At 45.6% G+C, this 23,670-nt stretch overlaps 1 protein-coding gene across 2 annotated transcripts in view; it reads right to left on the reverse strand.

Annotated features, from left to right (window-relative positions):
* The window catches only part of PRKAG2 (protein kinase AMP-activated non-catalytic subunit gamma 2), a 479,771-nt gene that overhangs the window by 12,173 nt on the left and 443,928 nt on the right, over positions 1–23,670 (reverse strand). For both annotated transcript variants that reach the window (XM_075315421.1, XM_075315422.1), the window contains 8 exons: positions 22,622–22,731; positions 17,846–17,927; positions 13,227–13,285; positions 8,018–8,063; positions 7,587–7,641; positions 5,696–5,822; positions 4,456–4,621; positions 3,573–3,610 (listed from right to left, as the gene is read on the reverse strand). In XM_075315421.1, coding sequence (XP_075171536.1) covers positions 3,573–3,610; positions 4,456–4,621; positions 5,696–5,822; positions 7,587–7,641; positions 8,018–8,063; positions 13,227–13,285; positions 17,846–17,927; positions 22,622–22,731 — 683 coding nt within the window. The remainder of the gene's footprint in view (positions 1–3,572; positions 3,611–4,455; positions 4,622–5,695; positions 5,823–7,586; positions 7,642–8,017; positions 8,064–13,226; positions 13,286–17,845; positions 17,928–22,621; positions 22,732–23,670) is intronic.

Below are 23,670 nucleotides of genomic sequence, written 5' to 3' on the forward strand. Positions count from 1 at the left end.
TGTTTCACTCATACCATAGGTAAAAGCTCCCAATGTATAAGGTAAATGGATGTAATTGACATACTTTTGTGATACACTAAATTATGAATACATCTCATTTCTGTAATTTTATCTATTATCATGGAACACTGAAGATCTTACATTGTATCAATGTACAGTAGTCAGTGTACAGCTTGCACAGTGCTGGCCAAAAGTATTGGCACCCCTGCAATTGTCAGATAATACTCAGTTTCTTCTTGAAAATGATTGCAATCACAAATTCTTTAGCATTATCATTTATTTTACTTGCAATGAAAAAACACAAAAAGAGAATGAAACAAAAATCAAATCATTTCACACAACTCCAAAAATGGGCCAGACAAAAAGTATTGGCACCCTTAGGCTAATACTTTGTTGCACAACCTTTAGCCAAAATAACGGCGAAGAAGCGCTTCCGGTAACCATGAATGAGTTTCTTACAATGCTCTCCTGGAATTTTAGACCATTCTTCTTTAGCAAACTGCTCCAGGTCCCTGAGATTTGAAGGAGCCTTCTCCACACTGCCATTTTGAGATCTCTCCACAGGTGTTCTATGGGATTCAGGTCTGGACTCATTGCTGACCACTTTAGTAGTCTCCAGTGCTTTCTATCAAACCATTTTCTAGTGCTTTTTGAAGCGTGTTTTGGGTCATTGTCCTGCTGGAAGACCCATAACCTCTGAGGAAGACCCAGCTTTCTCACACTGGGTCCTACATTATGCTGCAAAATTTGTTGGTAGTCTTCAGACTTCATAATGCCATGCACACGGTCAAGCAGTCCAGTGCCAGAGGCAGCAAAGCAACCCCAAAACATCAGGAATCCGTGTTCTTTTCTTTGAATGCCTCTTTTTTTTTTCCTGTAAACTCTAGGTTGATGGCTTTTCCCAAAAAGCTCTACTTTTGTCTCATCTGACCAGAGAACATTCTTCCAAAACGTTTTAGGCTTTCTCAGGTAAGTTTTGGCAAACTCCAGCCTGGCTTTTTTATGTCTCGGGGTAAGAAGTGGGGTCTTCCTGGGTATCCTACCATACAGTCCCTTTTCATTCAGATGCCGACAAATAGTACAGGTTGACACTGTTGTACCCTTGGACTGCAGGGCAGCTTAAACTTGTTTGGATGTTAGTCGAGGTTCTTTATCCAGCATCCGCACAATCTTGCGTTGAAATCGCTCGTAAATTTTTCTTTTCCTTCCACATCTAGGGAGGTTAGCCACAGTGCCATGGGCTTTAAACTTCTTGATGACACTGCGCACCGTGGACACAGGAACGGACAGGTCTTTGGAGATGGACTTGTAGCCTTGAGATTGCTCATGCTTCCTCACAATTTGGATTCTCAAGTCCTCAGACAGTTCTTTGGTCTTCTTTCTTTTCTCCATGCTCAATGTGGTACACACAAGGACACAGGACAGAGGTTGAGTCAACTTTAATCCATGTCAACTGGCTGCAAGTGTGATTTAGTTATTGCCAACACCTGTTAGGTGCCACAGGTAAGTTACAGGTGCTGTTAATTACACAAATTAGAGAAGCATCACATTATTTTTCCAAACCGTGCCAATACTTTTGTCCACCCCCTTTTTTATGTTTGGTGTGGAATTATATCCAATTTGGCTTTATGGCAATTTTTTTTATTTTTTTTTCCATTGAAGACAAATTAAATGAAGATAATACCAAAGAATTTGTGATTGCAATCATTTTCAAGAAGAAACAGAGTATTATGTGACAGAATTGCAGGGGTGCCAATACTTTTGGCCAGCACTGTATAACAGTAAGTTTGGTGTGTCCTAAATAACTCACTCAGCCATTAAGGTCTAAACTGACAACAAAAAAAGGGAGTATACCTTTAAAGTGAAAATGGTCAAATTCTGCCCAATTAGCCATTTTTCCTCCCTGGTGTCATGTGACTCATTAGTGCTATAAAGGTCTCAGCTGTGAATGAGGAGCAGATGTGTTACATTTAGTGTTAATTGCTCACCCCCCCTCATACCGGTCACTGGAAGTTCAACATGGCTCCTCATGGGAAAGAATTCTCTGTAGATCTGAAAAATAAATCCCAGAAGGAGGACTCTTCTAAAGATTATGCACAAGAAAGCCCAGTTTGAAAAACAGACTGTCAGGCTTCCACCAGGGAGCGCAGAAGCAGAATGGAGATCTAACTGCTCTTTTGGAGTTCTACTAAAGCCCACAAGGGGGCACAGACCAGTGAAAGGTTAGTCAGCAAGCCCAAGTCTTAACCAGAAAGTCATGTCTGAACAAGGGAGTGAGCAAGCTGTAAAAAGGTGTAAGCACGAGGGTCAGGAGCCAAGAGGTCACATCAGAAGCTAAAAAGGGGAAGCAGAGCCATGGTCAGGAAACGTTACCGGGGGTCAGAGGCCTGGAGAGCAAGTACAAAAGAAGAGAGTGAGGGGACCGAGACACAGAAAAAGGACTGGGGTCTGGGAGACAGAGCAGACAAACAGTACAAGTGAAACGGAGGTCAGGGAGAGGTTAGCGGAGCGGGATGGATCAGGGATAACTCACAAGAACCAGTTGCGCACGCTGCAGAGCAGGAACTATTACTAGCGGCGTTCCAGAGGACTCCAAACTATATTAAGGGGACAGGAGTCCCGGAACGAGGCACAACAGAACGGACGCCCTCTCACCTGACTTAACCCTGTCAGAGTCAATCTACAGTCATGACACAGACTAAGGACATAGATTACTGGAACCATATCCAGTGGTCTGATGATCCCTAGATAAAAGTTATTTGGTTCAGATGGTGTCAAGCGTGTGTGGTGGCAACAAAGTGAGAAGTACAAAAACAAGTGTGTCCTGCCTACAGTCAAGCATGTTGGTGAAAGTGTCATGGTTTATGGTTTGGGGCTGCATGAGTGCTGCCGGCTGTGGAGAGCTACAGTTCATTGCGTGAACCATGAATGCCAACACATACTGAAGCAGAGCATGATCCCCTCCCTTTGGAAACTGGGCCACAGGACAGTATTCCAAAATAACAACCGAAAACACACCTCCAAGACAACCACTGCTTTGCTAAAGAAACTGAGGGTAGAGGTGCTGGACCGGCCAAGCATGTCTCCAGTCCTAAACTCTATTGGAAATATGTGGGGCCTCCTCAAGCAGAAGGTGGAAGAATGAAAGGTCTGACAACCACCGGCTCCGTGATGTCATCATGGAGGATGGAAGAGGATCCAGCAGCTCCTGTGAAGCTCTAGTGACCTCCATGCCCAAGAGTTAAAGCAATGGTTGAAAATAATGTTTGCCACACAATATTGACACTTTGGGCACAACTGGGTCATTTTCACTTCGGGATGTACTCACTTTTCTTGCCAGCAGTTTAGACATTAATGGCTCTGTGTTGAGTTATTTAGAGGGCACACCAAATTTACACCAATACAAGCTGGACACTGATACAACGTGAAGTAGTAAAAGTGTCATCTCTTCATTTATAACCCCTGCTAGAGAAGTACATTAACCCAGCAAAGTATAAGAATAAACTTATCCACAAAATTAGAAATGAAGGAAAATAAAAAAATAAGTTATAAAACAAAGGATATATACTTACAATAACATCAAATTTAGAATAAATATCCACTACTTTACCTAAAATGAAACAAAGAAAACCACTTGTTATAGAAGTAAATATAAGATGTCTTGAACGGTGCAATGAAGATTGATATGAAGTCCTCATTATTATGTCTGGTCCTGTACAGATCGGGCCATAAGGCGGTCTTACGTGCAAGGCCGGTTTCAAATGTCCAAAATTTGAAGTCGGTGTGGCCTACGATGCCCGGCCGTGAGTCCTCTGACCTGAATACAACAGTATAATGGCCGTATAGAAGGATGTTAAATTCAGGTCAGGGGAACAATGGCCAATCTAACGTGTGTAACAATTGAAAAACAAGGTCTTTGGGAAGGCGGAAAAGAATCCTCGTACATCCGGAAGTGGCAGGTGTAATACTGAAGAGAAAAAAAAAAAAAGCGGTAAAACGATGGAAACCTAACTGAGACATGGAGTCAGTAAGGTTGGATCACTGCCATTTTTATGCATCATATGATGATTACAGTCCTGTTGTCATTCTCAGCTTTTTGTCCTCATGACAGAAATATAATCATAGATGTGAACAAAGTCGAACAGCACAGAACATGCTGAGGCTTTCAAAGCCAGGGATCAGTTTTGCTGGATATGTAACCACAGTATGTCTTATAGCAATATAGCACATTGATGAGAATGGCGATGACCACTCTGACTAGCAATGCAACCTCAGGCTTTGGACCCATCACCACCAGCACTAAACTCAAATATAAAAGGATGTATGGGGGGGAGGGGGGGGGAATAAGTCCCTCCATGTAGGTACAGAAGTATTAGAAATCCTAATTAATACAATTAATAATGTGATAACAAGAACAACAATAATGTGATAATATAGAGGACGTGCTGATCTTACCCGACTCATCCACTACCGGCAAAGCAGAAACTCGTCGTTCTACAAATATATTCAAAGCTTTGATGATGGGAGTGTGGGGATGTATGAAGGCAATGTTGTGGTACGTCCCGATCCCAAGTTCCTCTAGGTTTTTCTTCATGAAGGCAGGCTTTGGCATTTCTGACACCTGTAACGAATATCCAAATCACCTATTAAAATTGCAATTTTATGCAAATGGACAGAAATCATAACTAGGCCTCCTTCACAAATCCATGTCTCCGGTACGTGTGTTTTCGCATGTACTGGAAATACAGACACATGTAGACCCATTAAACTCAATGGGTTTACTCACATGTCTGTGTTTTCATACGGATCGTGTGTGCGCTCCACAAGGCCACATGTCAGTTTTCCTCCGGCAGCACGGGTGTCACACAGACCACACACTGATGTGAGCTGTGTGACACATACAGGAGAAAAACACGTCACTAAATTTTTATACTTATCTGTCTCTGGTGCTGCTGTTGCTTCCGTGTCCTGCTCATTATGCTCATGAATATTCACTGCACTAACTGTGGACCCGGAAGTGATGGCAGCGCTATGGACATGCAGGTATACAAGTTCATGCTGTCCATGTGCTATCCGGGTGTCACACGTCTAGCACACCTAGAACACACATACGAACACATGGATGGCCTTGCATACCTTCTTCATAGACAGTCATACACATGCATTAATTGCATGTATGTGTGAAAGAGGCCATAGATATTATTGGGGGGGCCAAAAAAAAAAAAAAGGAGCAAAACACAAGAGAAGGTTGCAGGAGTTGGGTCATTGGGACAAAAAAAAAAAAAAAAAAAAAAGTGTTTTCGGTGCATTTGTGTGTCAAAAGGTGCAGATTTCATGCAGAAAATGTCTGCACCAAATCTGCATTGTGTGCACATAGCCTTATAGCATCTCTACGTGATAATGAGGGCAATGGAGAATTCATGGAACATCTCCACTTGTACAGATGTTATGACGCAAAACCTTAAGTGCTGAGAAGCGATAACTTGGTTTAGACCTTGGTCACACCAGTGCTAAATACATTACACCATATTAAAATGATTCCCGGAGCATTTATCGCAAAGTCTGAGAGTGCAGAGATCAGCAGCGGAGCTACAGCCGTGTGTCCAGACGGATGACTGATTCAGCCATCACTGCAGATGGTTCCCACTTATAAATAGACAGTAACAAAAAACGAGAAGATTCCTGTTTAACTTACAAAAAGCTGAAGAAACTTGAGGATTCGCTTGTGGGTGAGTATATAAAGTGCATTCCCGCTTACTGGGTCGATTACCGGTAATCTGTGGATTTTGTTCTTGATTAGTGAATATACCGCATCATATAGGCTGCGTGGGAAACAAACACAGGCGAGAACAACTCTGCATTACACAATAGTACTGGATACAGAACACCCTGACAAGTCTACAATTCTAGCTGTAGGATGCAAACAATATGTGCTTTTAATAAGAGGCAGTCCACTACATTTTATTACTTTACAAATGGACAACGGTGGTCCTGACAAAGGCACTGTCAGCAGGAGGTGTAAGGTGAATACTGCAGCTAATCAGGGGCAGCTGATTGACTGCAGAAGTAATGTTCGTCTGAGCCGGGAGGAACAGTCTCTTATCGCTAACTACGTCCGGGTTGGACAAAGTCTAGCATGGTAGGTTTGTTTTTTTATTTCTAAGTCTTAGGACCACAATTGGTTTGTTTGTAAAGGAATAAAATGCAATAGACAATCATTTTATTTTAAAATTTGACTGGTATGTTCAGTTTGTTTTTGTGTGATTTGTGCCAAAATTCACATAAAAAAAAATAAATAAATGCTTAAAATCTGCTTCTTAAATCATGTAAATGTGAGAACATGGCAATAGCTGGGTAAAGTGCCAAGATTGGGGCACCTATTGGATGCGCCAATTCTCGGGCGGCTGTGGGCTGCTATTTTTAGCCTGGAGAGAGCCCAAATAACCATGGGCCTCCCCAGCCTGAGAATACCAGCCCTCAGCTGTCTGCTTTATCTTGTCTGGGTATTAAAATTGGGGCAGACCACACTGCATTTTTTATTACTTAAAAATCTATGACAAAAACACAGTATGGGGGTCCCTAATATTTTGATACACAGCCAAAATAATGCACACAGCTGGGGGCTACAACCTCCATCTGTCTGCTTTATCTGCGCTAGGTATCAAAATACGGGGGGACCCTACGCCATTTTTTCTTTCACAATTATTTATTTTTACACTCATTTCAGGGACCCAGACAGCTGTGAGGGAAACCAATCACAGACACCATCACAGGCTGGAAGGGGGAAGCAGTGAATATTCATAAGATTTAATGATTAATGAGTGGACCCAGAAGCAGTGTGACAGCTGCACGGAAGCTCTGCAAGTGTAATCGTCCTGGTTTAATCCCAATTTTGTTTTTTGGGGTTTTTTTTTTCCCCTCACCCAAGCGGCTGAACTCAAACAATAACATGGACTTTTCTGAGGAGTCAGTGGTCAGGGTCTGTGCACGGACACTAGGTGTCAGGTACGGAGCACGAATATTAGAGTTCGGGTTCACTTCACCCATCATGAATTGTGACAAGTACCCAGCACCAAAGCATAATATTGCTCGCTCATCACTAGACAGATAATATTTTTTGATGGCCTCCAGCACGGACACATAACATACAAGTTATAGATATTTGTGAGGGTCCAAACAAGTTCTCTGCAGCAGATTCCATAAAACAAGGATTTAACTGCAGATTTCCTTTTTTCCGCCTTCTTGCATCAGAAATAGATGGGCTGTTTATTGTAATGAAAATCCACAACACAAGTGAATTTCATTGAAAAATTATTCTGTTTTGCGCGGATGTAAATGGTATCATCTCATCCATTAGGCCCGTACTTTAGTCTGGTAAGCATTTTCTGTGCACAAACCTGTGCCGTAAAATAAGCAGCATTTAATTAATTTTGCATGAATTCACCCCTAGTAGCAATAGTATACGGAGCTGCGATTCACTGTAGATCTAAACAAAATGCAAAATGACAGCGTGTGTGCCCTCGAGGACATCTGCTTTCTAGCAAGAAGACTGCGCCGCTGCTAACACAACCATCTATATCCCTTACCTTGCATCTGGAGTTATATTCACTAAAGGCTTGAAGGTTTCTTGCAAATACAATTCTGTAGAAATAAATAAATTAAAAAAAAAATTATTATAATTCTTACATTTTACATCAGTGAACAAAAAGCACAACCTGACTGCTACTAGACCGGATAGTGGATAAATTCAGACTAAGATGATCAGGCTTCTGATGAGTAAAGTATTTAGACACATTTTTAATTAACAGCAGTTGCATTAACCTAATGTATTAATATATGCAGTGTAAAGCAGATGCTAGCCTGGTTTATTGTCTACTTTAGCAGCTTTAAGCCCCTCCACCCCCAAAATTAAAAAAAATATAAAAAAAAATTGTGCATATTCCACAATTAAAATTAAATGCTCTTCTCCCAAGGCAGCCATGCAAGAGTTACACTGTAATAAAAGTGACGATCGTACCCCTCCAGGTCTCGATCTTGTGTTCCTCCAATTCATATATCTGTACCTATGATGAGAAATGGATAAAAGCAGCAAAATTATCACCACCACCACAGGCTGTAATAATCGGCACGTCTTCCCCTTGTGTACCCGTCCCAGAGGGCGCAGTAAGTACAGGTGTAAATGCGGAAGCCACATTTGTCAAATCAACAGCTATGGAGACTTTGAAATGTGAGTGATCCCGAGCCTACAGAAGACATAGGCGAGCGTCTCTACATACTGGGATCCCATAGCATTGCAGAAACAAGTTTACACAAATCCCAGATTGTGCCTTGCACTTTATTTTCTATTTCATTTGCCACTGAATTTATTAAATAATTATTCCTGTGGATAACATTATTATAATTCATTTATATAATACATAATATATAATACTATAATACATCAGCAATATATATATATTATATATAAATATATAATATAATACATCAGCAACACTTTCCCCATTGGGGCTCACAATCTAACCTCCCTATCAGTATTGTCTTTGGAGTATGGGAGGAAACCCAGAATACTGCAAACACAGGGAGAACCTACCACCTCCTTAAGAACGCGCTTCAAACTTGGACAAAACATGCAGATTATCTTATTCCCCCACCTTCCCCGATAATCCGAATAATGGATTTGTCGGGGCTGTCCTCAGATAGCACACAATCACGCACTCCTGATCAGCTTGATACACTCACTATGCCAGTGGAACTAGTGTTAGAGGATGGAACATTAACACCCCTGACTCCGCTTAATAAGATCATAGCCCCAAACTCATTCAACTTCCTTCAATATGAAAGACTAAAGTTAGCGGTACGGGATCACTTACCAAATGGGCTGCCCCAAAGGGACCTTTCCACTTTTGAATCTTTGATTACGCAAACAAAACTGCCCTCAGAAAGTCCTGTCTAAATTATCTATATATATAATTGCCTTATTCTGTCTGTCTGTCTGTCATGCTCCAAAATTGTGTCCTTACGGTGACACAAAGCTGATTGGCCACTGGGCTCGCCATGGCCCCGCCCGCCCCCACGGATTGGCCTCTCGCCCCAGCTCTCTGCAGGCCCCGCCCCCTCACGCAATGCACGCTCGCTCTGGCCCAACTGACACGGAGCTCCGACTCCCAGGTGAGTACACACACACACATCAGATCACACTCACTCTCACACACACCTCACACATCACATCCACACACTCAACATCCTGGGATATCGCTTGCTTCTACACCGGCTCCGTCACGATCCCAGCAGCGCCAGACATAACCTTGCGATGCTGGGATCTTGACGGAGCCCGTGAACGCTGGTAACCATTATACACATCGGGTAACTAAGGTCCCTTAGTTACCCGATGTGTATCATAGTTACCAGCGTACACCGGATCCCGGTACACATGTGCAGGGAGCCGGCATTATACTCCTCTCCCCCCAGGACTACTCCTCCTATTACAGTCCTCCTAATATACTCCTCTCTGAGTATAATAGGAGAACTATTATAGCATGGGGGATGTAGCACGATGGGGGGTGCGCAGCATGGGGGATGTAGCACGATGGGGAGTGCGCAGCATGGGGGATGTAGCACGATGGGGAGTGCGCAGCATGGGGGATGGAGCACGATGGGGAGTGCGCAGCATGGGGGATGGAGCACGATGGGGAGTGCGCAGCATGGGGGATGGAGCACGATGGGGAGTGCGCAGCATGGCGGATGGAGCACGATGGGGAGTGCGCAGCATGGCGGATGGAGCACGATGGGGAGTGCGCAGCATGGCGGATGGAGCACGATGGGGAGTGCGCAGCATGGCGGATGGAGCACGATGGGGAGTGCGCAGCATGGCGGATGGAGCACGATGGGGAGTGCGCAGCATGGCGGATGGAGCACGATGGGGAGTGCGCAGCATGGCGGATGGAGCACGATGGGGAGTGCGCAGCATGGCGGATGGAGCACGATGGGGAGTGCGCAGCATGGCGGATGGAGCACGATGGGGAGTGCGCAGCATGGCGGATGGAGCACGATGGGGAGTGCGCAGCATGGCGGATGGAGCACGATGGGGAGTGCGCAGCATGGCGGATGGAGCACGATGGGGAGTGCGCAGCATGGCGGATGGAGCACGATGGGGAGTGCGCAGCATGGCGGATGCAGCACGATGGGGAGTGCGCAGCATGGGGGATGCAGCACGATGGGGAGTGCGCAGCATGGGGATGGAGCACGATGGGGAGTGCGCAGCATGGGGGATGGAGCACGATGGGGAGTGCGCAGCATGGGGGATGGAGCACGATGGGGAGTGCGCAGCATGGGGGATGTAGCAAGATGGGGAGTGCGCAGCATGGGGGATGTAGCAAGATGGGGAGTGCGCAGCATGGGGGATGTAGCACGATGGGGGGGGGATGTAGCACGATGGGGGGGTGCGCAGCATGGGGGATGTAGCACGATGGGGAGTGCGCAGCATGGGGGATGTAGCACGATGGGGGATGTAGCACGATGGGGGATGTAGCACGATGGGGGATGTAGCACGATGGGGGATGTAGCACGATGGGGGGTGCGCAGCATGGGGGATGTAGCAAGATGGGGAGTGCGCAGCATGGGGGATGTAGCACGATGGGGGGGATGTAGCACGATGGGGGGTGCGCAGCATGGGGGATGTAGCACGATGGGGAGTGCGCAGCATGGGGGATGTAGCACGATGGGGGATGTAGCACGATGGGGGATGTAGCACGATGGGGGGTGCGCAGCATGGGGATGTAGCAAGATGGGGAGTGCGCAGCATGGGGGATGTAGCACGATGGGGGGATGTAGCACGATGGGGGGGATGCGCAGCATGGGGGATGTAGCAAGATGGGGGGGATGCGCAGCATGGGGGATGTAGCAAGATGGGGGATGCGCAGCATGGGGGATGTAGCAAGATGGGGGGTGCGCAGCATGGGGGATGTAGCACGATGGGGGAGTGCGCAGCATGGGGGATGTAGCACGATGGGGGAGTGCGCAGCATGGGGGATGTAGCACGATGGGGAGTGCGCAGCATGGGGGATGTAGCACGATGGGGAGTGCGCAGCATGGGGGATGTAGCACGATGGGGAGTGCGCAGCATGGGGGATGTAGCACGATGGGGAGTGCGCAGCATGGGGGATGTAGCACGATGGGGAGTGCGCAGCATGGGGGATGTAGCACGATGGGGAGTGCGCAGCATGGGGGATGTAGCACGATGGGGAGTGCGCAGCATGGGGGATGTAGCACGATGGGGAGTGCGCAGCATGGGGGATGTAGCACGATGGGGAGTGCGCAGCATGGGGGATGTAGCACGATGGGGAGTGCGCAGCATGGGGGATGTAGCACGATGGGGAGTGCGCAGCATGGGGGATGTAGCACGATGGGGAGTGCGCAGCATAGGGGATGTAGCACGATGGGAGGTACACACACACACACAGAACCACAAACACCGCCATACACAGACACCCACACACACACACACAAACACACACACACACACACACAGCAGCATACATAAATATACGCACATACCACGCAACACACACATTGCACAAAACATACCTCCCCCCAAAACACACCACACCCACACAAACCGCGCAACACACAACGCGACAGACACACAGCGCTCCACAAACAACGCAACACACATACAACACCGCTCTCACCCCCCGCCACACCCAGAACATGTACAGCGCCCTACACAAACACTTGGTAACTACACACAACACATACATACATACATACATACATACATATATATATCTATATCTATCTATCTATAAAAAAAAAATCATACATGAACTACACAATACGTAAAATCTAGAATACTCGATGCGTAGAATCGGGCCACCTTCTAGTATCAAATATTGGTCTTAAATAAACTCCTGCAGAAACGGGCATTCATATCATTATGGGAAAAAGATCTAGGCAGGAATTTTACAGAAGGAGATTTGATCCAAATTTACAAAGAGATCCTTTGGCCCATCACAGTGCGTGAAGGTACAGGAAAACTCATACAAATTAGTTACCAGATTATATGCATCATCTTCTCAAACTAGCACATGGGTCCCTTCCTCTTCAGAGTCATGTTGGAGGTGCAATAAAGAACAAGGTACATACTTCCACATTTGGTGGCAGTGCGACCAGTGGCAGCCCTTCTGGGAAAATGTGATTACCTACACCAAGCAGATCTGTAAACTGTCCTTTAATCCCCAATCCAGCCTCATCTTCCTGAACTTGGTCAGCAACCCACAAAACACTCCAAACAAAACTCTCCTCCTATTCCTACTAGCGGCGGCCAAACTGCTCAACCCCCCCTTTGGGGCTCAACAAGTATAGCTACTATCCAAACTTGGATGCTCAAAATCGACCAGTTATATCATACTGAAGAGCTGGCAGCTTTAGCTCATCACTCAAGAGAAATTTAGAGTCATCTGGGCCCCCTGGTTGAAGTCCTGAGAATCCTCCGAGTACTTTGAATTGGTGGAGTCTTGACCTGTTCCCTCCCCCCCTCCCCCGAGCCAGCCATGATATATTTCTTATGTAAATCAATCCCCACTCATGCCTCTTATCTCCCACTATCTTCCTGAATCCATCCTTACCTTTCTTTACCCCCCCCCCATCCTACTATTGACATATTTTACATATGTTCATTTCACTAATGTTGATTATTCACAGAGGTTTGTTGATTTCACATGGACTGCGATGGTAAACACACCTAACTGAGGTACTTCCGACAAGGGAAGAAAGATCATCTAGAACTGTGGACCGATCTTTGGATCTAAATCCTTCCCTCCAGGATTAGAGTGCCTTAAAACATTGAATATATGTGAGAAAATTTATGTTAAGTTTGCTCTGAATACTTGTAAGGTGTGCATTGTGTATCATATGCTATTTTTCACTGTAATAAAAAGAATATTGGGGAAAAAAAAAACAAACAAAAAAACAAACAAAACATACAACCACCTCCTTGCATCCAAGAGACCCCAGAAATGGCTAAAAATAGACCCAACCTCTGCAGACGTATGACCACAGTGAGGGGGAGCGATGGCGAGAGAACACGCTCACTATTAATTCCATACAAGTGTATGAGAACTACCATAAAAGACCATAAGTTTACTGATATGGGGTTACTCTGTCTAAATCCCTAGAGCTCTGCTGATAACTTTCCAGCGGCACTAAATAGTATAAGTGACAGTACTTACCATTGGAGACTTGTAGTATCGGTGCAATATATTGATGAAATCTGTAATTGTTAACATACCTGCAATAAAGACAAACAGGATTATGTGAAATGTACCAGCGACTCTGTGGTCAGCATCTCAGCAGCAGTGCTCCGACTTCTGCAGACTCAACCGCCTCCAAGATTCATGTATACGCTTCACTGCAAATAGATTGTACGCTATTGTTCAAAACACCAATATATTACATATGTATTCATATTACGGGTTCTTCCAAACACTTGGGAAGTGCACTGAGAAATCTTAAAATAAAATAGAATGGAGTCTCTACACAGGCAAATATAGTGGAACCTTTTTTAAAAACTAGAAGTCCCAGAAATTTCAAGCTCCCCCTGAAGTCCCGGAAGGGGGGGGGGGCCCTTTACACACTGAGACAGCGATCCCACCAGCGATCCCAACCTGGCCGGGATCGCTACAAAGTCTCTGGTGAGCTGTTAAACAGGCAAACCTGGCCAACGACGCAACAGCGATCCGAACCTGCAGAACGACCTAGCTAGTCATTGGGGACGTTGTAAAGCAGCTTTTTGAAAGGGCAGTCGCTAACAAAGTCGCTGTAAAGGCCCCTTTACACACTGAGACTTTCTAGTGATCATGCTGCACAGCGGGAAACAAAGGACCAGAGAATGGTCCTGAACGATTTGTAGCGATCAGCAACCTCACAGCGGGGGCCAGGTCGCTGATGTGTTTCACACACGGCAATGTCACTGGGGAGGTCGCTATTACGTCACAAAACTGGTGACGTTACAGCGATGTCGTTTGCGATGTTGCAGTGTGTAAAGCCACCTTTAGTCTAAACTGACTAGAACCAACTAGAAACTAAATGGCTAAACTCAATGGAAAACAACAACCTCCTGTGGTGCGACAGTAACTGCCTTAATTACAGAACAAAAGACGGTGATTATAGGATGTTTGCTAAAATCCTTCAGGTCATTCGACCCGTCTCTGGGTTCCAAAAGGTAGAAGTGTTAAATGACCCCTCTCTGGGACTTCTAGTGTTAAAAGAACAATCTGTTCTGGGAGTGTGCTCGTAAACCAAGTTACTCGTCCAGTAAAGCAAAATTTCCCGTAGGAAATAATTGAAACTCCGATAATTTGTTCCACAACTTGTGCAATGTCCCATTCCACACACACATATTATGCTCACCTTACCCTCCGTTCCCTCAGCAGCCTCCTGGTTCTTGTAGTCCGCAGATACAGTATGCGTGTCCGGTAACCATTGCAACGATGCAGGAGCTTCCGCTGTCAGCGTCATACGCAGGAGCCGCTTGCCTGTGATTGGCCAGCGCGCTGCCTTTGAGAAGCACTGACGCAGAAGTTCCTCCATCGTCGCAATGGTTACTTGATACAAAACTGTATCTGTGGACTACAAGAACCAGGAGGCCGCCAAGGGAACGGAGGGTAAGCAGAGCATAATATATTATAATTATATTATATTATATTATATTATATATTATATATTATATATTATATATTATATATTATATATTATATATTATATATTATATATTATATATTATATATTATATATTATATATATATATATTATATATATATATATATATATATATATATATATATATATATATATATATATATATATATATTAGTTAAATAAGTGTGTGTGTGTGTGTGGACTGCAAGAGCGGGTCAGAGCGCGGTGAAAATACGTAATCGGAAGTGTGTGCGGTGAGTATTTGCTCATACATCAAAGCTTGCTCGTAAACAGTTACAAATTTACAGCAAGCTTTGCTCGTATAGCGAAATACTCGCACACCAAGTTACTCTTAAACTGAGGCTCCATTGTAAAAGGAAACAAAAAACAAAAAATAAAAACAAAAAAACACAACAGTGTCCAAGCCATAGGAAATGAGAAGACTAATCCTAGCCACCCCTCAGGCCTTCATGTCCTAGAAGTGAAGAAACAAATTTGCTATGATATGAATTTAGTCACAAAATTTTAGATTTTGTGAGAGTTGTTTGTACAAAGTCCAACCGGCCTCCATGTTAGTGGATCCGGAGTACTGGGAAGGAGTCAGAAGGAAGAGGAGCCAATCAGAAAATCAAAAAGGTGGCTGAAGAGGGAGAGGAGAGTATAAGAAGTTTTGTTTTTAACCCCTTCACAGTAGAGTATGGTGGGGTCCGCTTTAACCTGGTGAAGTAAAGCATGGCGGGGGATACTGCTAGCCATCAGTAATGCGGCAGGTCCGGGCACGCTCCGAGGTTACACACTACTACCTCCACGCCTGGATTGATCTTTGCGGAGGGGTTATTTATATAGACGTCTTTTAGTCAACCTCTTTTTCCCAGAAGCTCTCCAATCCTACATTCCAGATCACAGGAGCCGGATTTACCTCAGTCTCCATAGCAGCACCTTACACTTCCCGCAGATGTGCGGTGGCATATGAAATCAGGCTTCACATGCTGACTTTCCAAACAGCCCAATTAACCAGTGACTGATCTTACAGACTCCTTCCCGTTTCCCCCGGACAGGAGCAGCTGGATTACCATGTTCCTTTTGGAGATTGTCATTTCTTTACTGCAAGTCTTCCATTGTTCATCTCCGCTGCTGTTCCGGTGAAACTTCTGTGCATCGTACAAAGGCCCACCACAAGACTGAGAAAGGTGGTCTTCTAAAATGGGCACTGCATAGCTCACACGTAGAAAGCACGGAGCTAAACACTGCATTGCGGTGTGGAAGCTCAGCGTGACTGACACTCTGTAGAGGACGGGTTACAAACTCAGCTGGGTATATGGACCGCAGGGGCTGCATTCTTTGCAGGACAAAATGACATTTTTTAGTGGTAGCATATATATTTTTTTTCAGTACACCTTTTGGATCATTGTTTATGAACATTTTTCACTTATAACAAATGGGCATTTTTTTGTTAATATTTAAAGAAGCATTGTTAAATTGGATAAAAAAAAAAAAAAAAAAACAAAAAAAAACAAAACAATTCTCACCTGTCCTCAATTATCTCGGTGCATATGACAGCTGCTGGGTTCGGATTGGCCAGCGGCTGCCATTGGACTAGCTGTGCAGAGAGCTTGATTCATCTGAAATCAAGCGCTGACCGAGGCGGACCCCTTCACTGGCCGTGATCAAAGGGGCCACGGGTCTGCAGGCCACAAGAAGCAGCCTCAGGGGCTGGATGTAGACCACGTATTTGAGACCTTTGCTGTAGAGCGGCCGCTAATGCAAAGTGCATAAAATGGCTATGCTATACTGTAGCTGCAGTGCTTGCAATATGATGTCAGTACTGTATTCAATAAAGACAACAGCTGGGACTCCGTGCTGGACTTGGAAAGGGCAAGTAAAGCAAGATTTGTTTTTGAGTACAAAACACTGCAGCCAGGGGACAAAGGGGATGTTAAGGCCGCTTTACACACAGACTTTCTAGCGATCCAGACCTGGCCGGGATCGCTGGAAAGTCTCTAAACAGTTGCTGGTGAGAGGTCAAACAGGCAGATCTGGCCAACGACGCAACAGTGATCCAGACCTGCAGAATGACCTCGCTGGTTGTTGGGGACGTGTCACAGCAGCTATTTGACGACTCACACCTATGTTAGGGGCGTGGTGTTTGGCGCTGAAGCCACCTAGGTGTCCTTTTTACACGCCCCCCCTCAGCTCCGATTGGTGATCGATAGCGTGTTCTTATTGGCGACCCAGAGCTTGGAAAGATTGGCAAAAGTCACGCTTGTATATCCTTTGTTCCTGAGCTTCTGAGGTTTGTTCATGAACTTTATAGTATTGCAGACAGGAGACAGGAGACAGGATCTAATGATCCGCAAACCAGCACGCTCAGGAACAAGGTAGCTTTGAAACAAAGGACGGAAGCGCTAAAATTTCCTTCTTTTCAGTGAAAGCCGCCCAATCAGAACGCAACAGCAACCACCAATCGGAGGTAAGGGGGCGGGAAAGGGAACGCTATAGCACGCCTACGGGCTGGGTTCTAAGTCGCTAACGATGTCAAACACACCGATGCATGCTGCGCAGCGGGAAACAAAAGGACCAAAAAAAATGGTCCTGAACGACTTGTAGCGATCAGTGACCTCACAGCGGGGGCCAGGTCTCTGATGCGTGTCACACACTGCAGTGTCGCTGGGGAGGTCGCTATTACGTCACAAAACCGGTAACGTTACAGCGATATATCGCTAGTGATGTTGCAGTGTGTAAAGGGGCCTTTAGAAACCAGAAAAGCCCTTTAATTAACCCCTGTTAATTGACTTCCAGCAGGGACAGGGCTTACTGCTTTAGTTATCAGTAATACGTCATTTTTAGGATTGGGGCAATGGAGGGTATACTGCTCCCTCCTTCCCATTTTAGACAGACAAGCTGTAGGTGTAGTGTAGGCTTGTCAAATTTGACGTAATGGTCACAATGCCTCAAACCTTAGAAAAATCTGTTAAGTGTCATGGGTTCACTAACATACAAGTGGATATATACATAAAAAGAGCCCTTTTAGCATATACCAAAAAAAAAAAAAAAAAAAAAAAAAAAGGGAGGTGGGAAGGGGGGAGAACACTCAAAAGCAGGGATCATAATTTATTAATTGATGCCAGTGGTACTCTTGTACGGAGCTCACCTACAAAACTCTGGTTTTTCGTTTCCCATAATGGAGCAGCTCTTACGCCATTAGCTACCAGCGCAAAAAATGCCTTCTTTACCTGCAGAGGAGAGAAACAGCCGTGAGATGGGTTATAGGCCGGGTTGTACCTGTGGTCAGGAAATTAACTGTTCCGTGTTTGGGATAGTCAAATTGAATTTATGTCCAAAATGGATGATTGCATAACTGCTGTGGTCAGAGGCAGCGAGGGCCGCTGAGTATTACGTGGGCTGCTTGTTACATGTCCGTTTTTAGAACGGACACTCGTCCTGCTGCGGAGCAGTGTTTATTTAACTAATTGTTAAATAACAGAGCCCAGACGGACGGAAACCATAATCAGTGCGACCCCTGCATCAGATATGCAATTATTGAACCTGAAATCTGACTGTTCCTAAAATTGGAACAAAATTCCCAACCGCAGTGTAAAACTTAACCTAATACAAAAATACAAGAAAAAAAAAAAAAATGTAATAAAATCCCTAAGGTTCAATGATTGTACAGTGCACAAGAAGCATACACCTATACTAGATCCATCAGCGTCACATATCAGTGTGTGCATCAGTCCTTCTCCAACAGGAAGGCTAACAAACAGATCTTGGAGACATTTGGACATTCTTAGGAGAACTTCTGGGGACATTTCTGGACGGTGGTAGCGGATTCCTGCAGTTTTTACAAACACTTCACAACGTTGCGAATAATCCTTTATTAAAGTTATTTCCTAGTGACTATAACCTCTTGTATTTCTACATTCGTGTGGTAGACATGATTGGGTGTATGCATGGTCAGTGCCTACAATAGCTCCCCCAGGCCACAGTCTTACAGCTGCCATACTCAACTGGTGGGACCCACACCAATCTAACAATTACCACCCATACAGTGCATAGCCCGTTACTGAGGTCATGCCATGTGTCACAGCCAGATACTGGCTATTAGGCTGGGGCCACACGGGGATTACTGCGATCCCCTCGCATGACACTCGGCTCATACTGGCAGTACAGCAGGTCATCATGCGAGTGTCTCTGCGACTGAGGTGCAAGCGGACCTCAGCTGCGGGGTGGTGGGCCGGCTCAGAGGAGGGGCGGGCCGGCACGGAGGAGAGGGTGGGATGTATCTCCCTCTCTCCTCCGTAGCTCGCTACTGCCATTCTTGCACTGCACTCGCGGTACACCGGTGTACCGCGAGTGTAGTGCGATATTTCTCGCACCATACACCGGACCGAGAAAACAATGAAAACAGCTATGTTGTGTGAGGTCAGTTCTAGAGGCATTACACTGCAGACCATTATTCCTCCCCCCCTTTTTAGGGGACTACAATTATTACCGTTTTGCTTTAGGATTTGTTTGTCCTGTACACGAAACGATTATAGCGGGCAGGGATTTCTCCTCCCGCATCCTTCCTGTTATTCTCCAAGTCTTCAAGGAACGGAATTCCCTTTACTGGGATTCTAAAATTCTTCAAAGCAATCTGCAGACTAAGCTCCGGGCCGGGCGCTGCGCTGCAGTCTGCCTCTTCTAGGCGGCTTTGGGTTTTTTCTTTTATTAATTCCTGTGGTTTGGTTGGTTTATGGGTCAGAGTTTATATTATGTCTGGTGCTGACAATTAACCACAAGAGAAAAAAAAATAAAAAATAAAAAATGGGTTTGTCTTATCCAGCCACATTTCTACTATTTTGTGGGATACCGAACATTCCTGCTGCAGACAGGCCCGGCTAAGATTACATCTAAACTTCTTAGAGCGTCGGTCTGTAGTGACATCATTAGTTCCTGGTGGACGGATTGGCTGGATTTTCTTGTAAATCATCCTGTTCTTTTATAGTAACGACCTATCTTCACTATCGGATTGGTGGGGTCTGACACCTGGCGCCCAACTGATCAGCCATTATCTGCTCTGGCAGCTGGATGTAAACCGTGTGCGGAGCGGACCACTACAGCGCCATACACTGTTGGGGCCGCTGCCAGGTACAGCAGATCATCTCTTATTGTTTCCAATAGCTGAGCGGAAGCGACCACTAAACCGTGTGAGCTGACCAGCGCAGCGCCACACACTTATCTACAGTCCCCACCGGAGCAGATGACAGCTGACCAGTCCGGGTGTTAGACCCCACTGACCCAATGCTGAGGAAGAGTCGTCAGTATAAAAAAATACACACAAACCAGTTCATACAAAGACTACCCAAAAAGGTTTAGCATCACTAAAAATACTTTAAGGCTATGTGCGCACTAGAAAAGTGATTTTTCTCAAGAAAATTTGAGAAACTTCTGGGAGTTGAAGATTTCCGCACCTGCGGAAAAATCTGCGGGAAAAACGCATGCGGATTTGCCGCAGGTTGGTCCCTGCGGTTTTGCAATAAATAATATAGATAATCGATAGACAGATAATGGATAGAGGGAAAGATGGATAGATGAATAGATAGATAGATGAGAAAGACCTATATAAATGTCCCATCCCCCTGCATTTTCTAAGCTGGCACCCTTTAGTGACTTTCATGTGGCACTAAAGGGTGCTTAGCCTTGTATTTAGCCATAAAATAAATAAATAAATAAATAATTAAAAAAAAAAAACAAACGACATGAGGTCCCCCCATCTTTTGTAGCCAGCTAGGGTAAAGCAGACGGCTGCAGCCTGCAGACCACAGCTTGCAGCTTCATCTTGGCTGGTAATCCAAAACAGAGGGCACCCCACGCTGTTATTTTACATTAAATAATTTAAAATAAAAAACATGGGGTCCCCCCCAAATTGGGTCACCAGCCGAGGTAAAGCGGACAGCTGTGGTCTGGTAATCTCAGACTAGGGAGGTCCACTGTTATTGGACACTCCCCAGCCTAAAAATAAAAATAGCAGGCTGCAGCCGCCCCAAAAGTGGCGCATCCATTAGACGTGCCAATCCTGGCGCTTCGCCCAAACTCATCCCGTTGCCCTGGTGCGTTGGAAAACGAGGTAATATATGGGGGTTGATGCCAGATGTGTAATGTCACCTGGCATCAAGCCCTGGGGTTGGTGAGGTCAGGCGTCTATCAGATACCCGACATCATCAACCCAGTCAGTAAGAAATAAAAAATAGACAACAAAAAAAGTTTTATTTGAAAAAAAAAAAACACTCCCCAAAACATTCCCTCTTTCACCAATTTATTAAAAGGAACAATCAATTCCACGTCCGGCGTAATCCAATAAGGGGGGGGGGGGCGATCCATACCATAGTCGCTGTCCCAGTCAAAGAAGAACAGAATGTTCCCCATTGGCTGGGAGAGCAATGCAGTGACCTGAGCTAACATCAATAGCCCAGGTCACTGCATGGGTTGCTGAGCGCTGCTGCCAGGAGGATAGATGAGATCATTACCTGCTGTGATCATCTCCTGTACTGCTGACGTCAGCGCTGTCACTGACTTCTATGCCCGCCGCGTTGTCAGAAGTATCGAGAGAGCCTGTGACGTCACCGCTAGTGACAGTCTCGGGCCGCTCGAGAGACGGGCATAGACAGCAGTGACCGCGGTGATGGCAGGAGATCGTCACAGCAGGTAATGATCTCACCTCCCGACAACAGCGATCGTCATCCCCGTGGCTGCCAGCACTGCAGGGTGTCAGTGTCTGCCTGCACTGCCGCGTGACAGGCTGCTGACACTGCGGGCAGACCCTGACACCCTGCAGTGCAGTGTCAGTGTCTGCTGTGTGTCAGTGTCTGCCAGCGCTGCAGGGTGACAAGCTGCTGACACTGCGGGCACACACTGACACTCTGCAGTGCAGGCAGCCGCGAGGCTGGAGCGGGACACAGACTGCACGGGCACCTGGAGGTCGCACGGCAGTGCTTCTGTGCGGCGTCCAGGGAGTGTGACGTGTGTGTTTACTCTGCTCCACTTCCTGTTCCTGGCATAATGACATAGCTTCCTGCAAAACCGCAGGCAGCGATGAGCATTACCGCAGGTAAATCGCGGCTATACCGCACATCATTTGCTACCTGCGGTATACCCCCGGAATTTCGCGATTACATTACAGTGAATGGAGTGAAATACCGGCGGTATTCTGCAGGTACCTGCGGAAAATAATGGACATGCTAATTTTCTCAAGAAATTCTTCAAGGAAATTTCTTGAGAAAAATCCGCAGCGTGCGCACAGCTATTTTTTTTCACATAGGATTTGCTGGGAAATGTCTGCACAAAGATTGCAGACATTTCTCAAGAAATTTCCGCGGCAAATCCGCGGGTAAAACGCACTAGTGCGCACATAGCCTAAGGCTGTGTGCCCACAGGACTCTGACTCTGTACCTGCGGATTTTGCTGTGGAAAACCTGCGGATTTATTTGGATTTTCTAGGTTTTAGCAAGTACAGACACTCCCCATGTTGTCCTATGGGACATGGGTAGTGCTGTGTCCATGCTGCAGAATATGCTGCGTATGTCCTGCAGCCGCACATAACTGCATGTCAAATTAGTCCTGCGGAAATACCCTCAGAAATCCCGACCCTCCACTATGGAGATAGAGGCCGGGACTTCCGCAGGTAAATCGCATGAATGTCCGCAGGTTTTCCGCAGATATTTTGCTGGAATCCCACAGCAATGGATAGCTGCGGATTCCAGGGAGCTGCTGCGGGAAACCTGCGGATGTACCTGCGGATATATCCGTGAGTACAATGTCTCGTGGGCACACAGCCTTAGACATATTAGGTACATGAAGGTGTAGAATATTATTTTTATACACAATTCAATGGATAACCTTTAGTAGAAATAGCAATATCAAGGAAAAAAAAAACCAAAAACCTCACTTGTAAGGTAGTGTCAAACACGACAAGCTTGGAGCTGGTGGGCACAATGTCATAACACTTGTGGGATTTCATGAACCGCATGTATATGTCACTCTCCGATTCTTCGACAGCTGGAAGATAAAAGAATCAGGATCACACGATATACGGGGAGAGACGAGTAATAGACCGAATTATCACTGAACGGTAATTTGTATTAGGGCAAGAAGAATGTCCATTGTTAAGAGTACCCCAAAAAGAGACAGACCCACACACCACACACACAAATTCGACCCAAAATTTATAAAAGCATCAGTTCCAAGAAGACACAATCCAAAATTCATTTCATACAGATTAATACAAGTATTAACTAAACCTTACATGTATAGCGATGTCATACGGATTGTCAGTATATGTAGCATCTGCCGACATATCCATGTACAACTCCAATATCTCTACACTGCAGAAGTCTAAATCAATATCAGATTGCTGGGGGTCCACAGCCCGGCCCCCCACTAAATCACCAGTTTTCAGGTACCACAGCCAGGGAAGTACAGTTTATAAAACCAGGTTGCAACAGCTCTGTAAGGTGCTGGCCACGCTAGGGTACAACTACTATTCATTTCAGTTGTAGTGGATTGGTGAGAGGTGTTGGGCCTGCTCCGGTCTCATATGGATGAGCTAGTATAGAGATAGGTCATCTTAAAAATAGTAGACAACCTCTTTAAAAAGAGGGAATCTGCACATTTTGTTGCCCAAACCACCAACAGAACGCAATCAGCAGCCAAGATCTGATTCAGCCAGGTATAATGTTACTCTGGACCACTTTTCAGAAAGAATAAGATTTGAAAATCCAGCCAGAAAATATAGGGAGAGTAGTCTAGTCCAGCGCGGCCCCCAGGCTGACTAGTCCCTGTGCCACTAGTGGTGACAGTTAAAGGGGGTTCTCCACTACAAGGACAAACCCCTCTAATTTCACATGTTTCTCCCCCCCTCCCCCCCCGGGTAAAATAAAGCCTATACCCCAACCTTCGAACCAAAATGCATTAAATAGGAAGTGAGCGCTGCACTCA

The sequence above is a fragment of the Anomaloglossus baeobatrachus genome, chromosome 6, assembly GCF_048569485.1.
Source record: "Anomaloglossus baeobatrachus isolate aAnoBae1 chromosome 6, aAnoBae1.hap1, whole genome shotgun sequence".
Taxonomy (NCBI): Eukaryota; Metazoa; Chordata; class Amphibia; order Anura; family Aromobatidae; genus Anomaloglossus; species Anomaloglossus baeobatrachus.